Source organism: Atta colombica, unplaced genomic scaffold, assembly GCF_001594045.1.
Source record: "Atta colombica isolate Treedump-2 unplaced genomic scaffold, Acol1.0 scaffold12, whole genome shotgun sequence".
NCBI lineage: Eukaryota > Metazoa > Arthropoda > Insecta > Hymenoptera > Formicidae > Atta > Atta colombica.
In genome coordinates, this window is record NW_017259206.1 from 2,458,317 (window position 1) to 2,463,432 (window position 5,116).

The following is a 5,116-nucleotide window of genomic DNA, read 5'->3' on the forward strand; positions in this document are numbered from 1 at the left end:
TATATATACATACATAATAGCGTTTTTAATTAACAGAATTATAGTGCGCACTCAGTGCACATTAAGCCTGTTGTATGTACACTATTTTAATCTAAGATATCTCAATTGATAAAATGCCCAATATGTGTATTTTATCAAATAGCACAATAAAATGTATTGAATATTTCGCGATTTAATTCGTTTTTCTATTTTTGAACGTACATCTTTATGTCGATTTGTGTACAACAACATTTTAAAGTGCATCTAGTGAGCACTAGTTCTGCAATAAAAATGCTATAACTGTAAATGCTATATATTTACATATATACATTATATATTTTACACGTACAAGCTAATTGTTATTTTCGTTTTAGATTTGCGGATATTCGTAATACTTTACAAGGCAAGCAAGAAGAAAGATTGCCATTTTTCTCCTTCATTTTTCCACCTTGGTTTAAACAAGTCCACCCACAAGCTTACGCAAACTTCGTGTACAACACACAATATTTAACGTCACCATTCGATGTACACAAGACGTTAGAAAATATACTTAACTTTGGTACGCCAAAAGATGGGGATCGACGTCAAAGAGCTATCAGTTTGTTTGATAAGGTAAGTTAATGTCAACAGAGATAACCAGAAAAGATCCGATCTTTTTTGTATACCAAATCTTGTAGAATAATATCCACATTTTTGTGGTTCTTTTCCATGCTGTTATTTGAGTTAGATAAGAATGAATGATCAAAAATTATAATCGGTTTAGTTCTTTGAGTTCTTTTAACAATTCTATAAATATAAAAAAAGACTCCTCAAATATGATGTTTTACTCTTATTTGCAAATAAAAATCCATACGTATTTTATATTTAATTAAATTCAACGCGAAATATTATACTATATTAATTCTTTATTAATCATGTATAATGCATGTTAATTACAGCTATGTATACTTTATAATGTTAATACATTATAATGCATTTTACAAATATCAAAATTAAAAATTGAATCTTATTATTCATAGCAAGTGTCCAACTATAAAAACTATAAAAACTATAAACAAAAAGTAAAATTTGAACTTAATTTTAAATTTTTTATCATACATTTGACATTTTGTTAACTGACAATTCTTACAACGTAAAGAATAACTCTTTTATGTAACAATAATTATAATTTTACTTAGGCCCACAACTCAGTTCCACAACTCATGATCTTATCCGAGGTTCAATTTGTTTTTCATCTCTTTCCAATTCTGGAATTGAAAAGAGACAATGAATAAGTTGAACTTTGATTAACTCGGGAGTAAGCGCGTCGCGATCTCGAAACTAATGTTAGTAGGCATGTCCTGATCATTTTAACCGAAATATATTTTCGCACATATATGTGTTATAACTAGAATACCTGATTATAATTACTATAAGTAATAATTAATAAGAAAACATTCTGATAATGCTTTATATTAATTAATTAAAAACAAAGGAATAATTACTGGAAATTTATATGATATATATTTCTTATACGATATATATTTATACAATATATATTTCTATACGATATATTTCTTTATTTTAATTTTATTAATAAACTAATATTTTTTTATTTGTTAAAATTATTGATATGTAACAAAATAAGAAAATTATAATAATTTTATTTTTTATTTATAAAAATTTATTTATAATTGCGGAGACTGGCGGAGACGACAAACACTAACGTAAGTGCACGCGTTACGATCTTTTAGACCAACTGTTACAAAAATATCAAATTTTATGTAGATATAAGCTTGTACATCTATTTTCACATACTATACGAAAAAAACATTAACAAACATAATTTACGTAAAGATAAAAATATAATAGTGTCAATAAATTGAAAGATATAATAAGATAAATAAAAAATGGAAAAATACGGCAAAATGATCAGCGATCACTCCCGGGTTAACAGTTAAGCGTGAATTGTGGAATTGGGCCTTAGTAATTAGAATGTAAGACATTGGATGACTCATGCACGCAAGAAATATGTATGCAACAATACTGTCTTAGTAATAATGCATGACGTACGCTTTTAAAAATAGAATTCTAAGACTCTTAAGTATTTAAAAATTATTGTAAGATAAAATATTATTATTTTTCATATGTGAATATCGAGATTCATTAAATGACTTTTATTCAATTTCAAAAATTATGTGAAAAATCTGCACAAAGAGACCATTACAATTAATGAATAAAATTACTAATGAAAATATATTATTTTCATTTTCATTACGATATCATAATTACGATAATATAAATAAACATTTTTAAAATAAAAACAAGATATGATATACTATTTGATATTCAGATCAGAGCTGACGTAATCTCTCTTGACTATTACTCGTTGAAGCAAACGTCCAAATTTTAAAAAATAAAAAGATTGCTTGCGATATGAAATGGATTAATAATTTTTGCAAAGAGTTGTGGAAATAGATGAATTACTAGAAACAGGTCGCTCAAATATTGTTTGGATTTTTTGAAAATACGAAAGGCAAAGACCAAGAAATCCATGAAAAAACGCAAATTAAGTAAATATAAAACATATTCCATCGAAAAATTATATACACATTTCAAATTTTGTCTTAATTATACTGTTAAAAAATAATTTTAAAAAAGAACTTAGAAAGTAGATTAACTATGGAACGTAACACTTGTGACACAACACGAGCTCTGAGTGATATTGATAATGAATGAAATGTCATTCTGTCTATGTAGAATATCCCCACTACTTTCTATTTTGAGATTGTGACTCGCTCATTGATCAAATCGCTTTTTATTCAGAGAGATTGGTAGTCAATTCTTATATTTAAAATGATTTTAAGTATAGTTTTAAGGTGTTAATATGGTGGCCAGTATTCATAATCGGTTCTTATATTTATAAAATGTTGAACCAGAGGACCGTATTAGCATTTTAATGCATTAACTTAAGTTTTAAAATGAGAACGGACTATGAATACCATCCTGTATGATTGGCTTATAATATCTTAAGACTGTACTTAAGACACTCTTAAATATAAGAATGGACTATGAATAGTGGCCTATAAATATCGTCTTATGATTAATCAAGAGCAATTTTTTGCTTCTTTTAGGAAATTATAGATTGGATGCAAATGAATTGCCAAGTTAACTGTAATTATTGTACTGACACAATTTAAAAGAAAATTTGTAACTTTTATTACAATTAAATTTGTAAGAAAAAAACTGATAATTAATATCTAATGTAAAACTTTAGATACCTGTGGATAGAACATGCGCAGATGCATTTATAGAGCCTCATTGGTGTGCTTGTCTCGGATGGAAAGAACTCTCAATTGATGATACAAACGTTGTGGCTGCTGCTAATTACTTCGTTCAATTCCTTAATGGTTACATCGAAGATCATCATAATATATGCGCGATACTACATTTGGACGAGATCTTATGGGCTGCTAGGCTTATACCTACTAAAGGTATGGCACGCAAAATGTATCGTTTATCATTGTTATTTATATAAAGCTAATGTCTGCGACATTTCAGGTTTACTTAAGTTCCGAAAATCCGGAGATCAAGACGGTTTTATAGGTGATTTCAGTGCCAAAACAAAAGTAATAACTGAAATTTATCAACTAAAAGTAAAAACAGTACCAGGTGACGCGTTATTTGAAGTTAGCATTGTTCAAGATCTTGCGAAGAATACTTTTCACACTAAGGTAAATTCAGGAAAGCGAATTGACTAAGAGAGGCACAATTATTTTATTATGAATGTTATTGTCTTGTTATAGATCTCTGATGTTAGCAGAATCAATATGTATGGATCTCAGGCGAGATGTGTAGAAAATTCACTATTTCATTTACGCAAATACTGTTATTGCAAAGGATAAATGACATTTGCATAGCATAATTTTAAATAGCGTACAATGTGGATCACAGAAAGATTGTAACACTTCTTTTCGATTAGTTTCAGAATGCAATCTGCTCATCGGAGAAATTGGTTCTCTTACAATATAGATTTAATCATTTATATTCAATCACTCTACAAGCAAGACTAAATTCCGAAATCCATAAAAAAAAAAGGTTTTGCAATCTTTCTGTGATCCACTGTACAGGAATAACGCGCATTAAAATATCAATCAAAAAAGATCTTGAGCGTGAGAAATGTTATTTAATTTTAAACGAAAGTGCTGTGATTAATATCACTTTGTTTTTTTGCAATATGATGTTGCATATTAGACTGGCATTATATTTATCTTGATAAATTATTAATTATTTACCAACAAATGCAACTTATTATTAGAGAGATATCATATGGTACATATCACTCTTAAGAATTTCATATTTTTTACAGTACAATAAGTAACAATATTTTTAATTAATAATGCAAGATATTTTATATGTTTACATTCGAAAGATTTCGATAATTAATTACTTTGCACTATATCGGTTGAAATTATATATTATATATACATAATAATACATATATAATTGATTATGAGTACATAAAATACATAATTGATTATGAATGAAAGTATATATAAATAATAATCTTCAGCAATTAGTTTTAATCTTAAAATTATTCAAAAATTTAGATAAAATGAATTAAGATATTTATTTCCAAACATTTGTTTGGAATTAGTATATCTGTGCCAACGTTTTAGAACAAAGCGAGACTGTCATGACTTCAAATTTTTTGAATGCGTCTTTATTAAAAATTTTATTTTTTTTTTGACTGACAATGAAAATTATTGTTTAAATAATGATGATGGAGATTTATAGTGTAATCTCTGTCTATTGTAAAGAAAATGACTCGTAATATAGCAAGCAAGATACGTAGAGGCTGAAACAGCGTTTAAGAATTATTAATTATGATGCATCTGTATAATAAAAAAGCACAAGCTAATATGTATACTAGTCATAACTAAGTCATAAGAATAACGGGCTAATATTCGTTTAAATGAAATTTCATTCCTTTTCACGAGAAAACAAAAAGCTTTAAAAGTAGATATTTTATAGAGCGAATGCTTGACTCTTGCTATATATCTCTACACTTAATATACCTAAAACAGATGTAATCTTCATATATGAATTTCACAAGTGTTATACACTTTTATATATATATATATATATAAAATTATAT

The 5,116-nt window shown here is 27.0% G+C and overlaps 1 protein-coding gene across 3 annotated transcripts in view; it reads left to right on the plus strand.

Moving 5' to 3' along the window:
• Window positions 1-4,237, plus strand: part of LOC108694286 — an 11,468-nt gene extending 7,231 nt beyond the window's left edge. For all 3 annotated transcript variants that reach the window (XM_018203679.1, XM_018203678.1, XM_018203677.1), the window contains exons 9-12: window positions 354-591; window positions 3,236-3,452; window positions 3,520-3,692; window positions 3,765-4,237. In XM_018203679.1, the coding sequence (XP_018059168.1) occupies window positions 354-591; window positions 3,236-3,452; window positions 3,520-3,692; window positions 3,765-3,863 (727 nt within the window). In that variant the 3' untranslated portion in view covers window positions 3,864-4,237. The remainder of the gene's footprint in view (window positions 1-353; window positions 592-3,235; window positions 3,453-3,519; window positions 3,693-3,764) is intronic.
• Window positions 4,238-5,116: the final 879 nt, after the last annotated feature.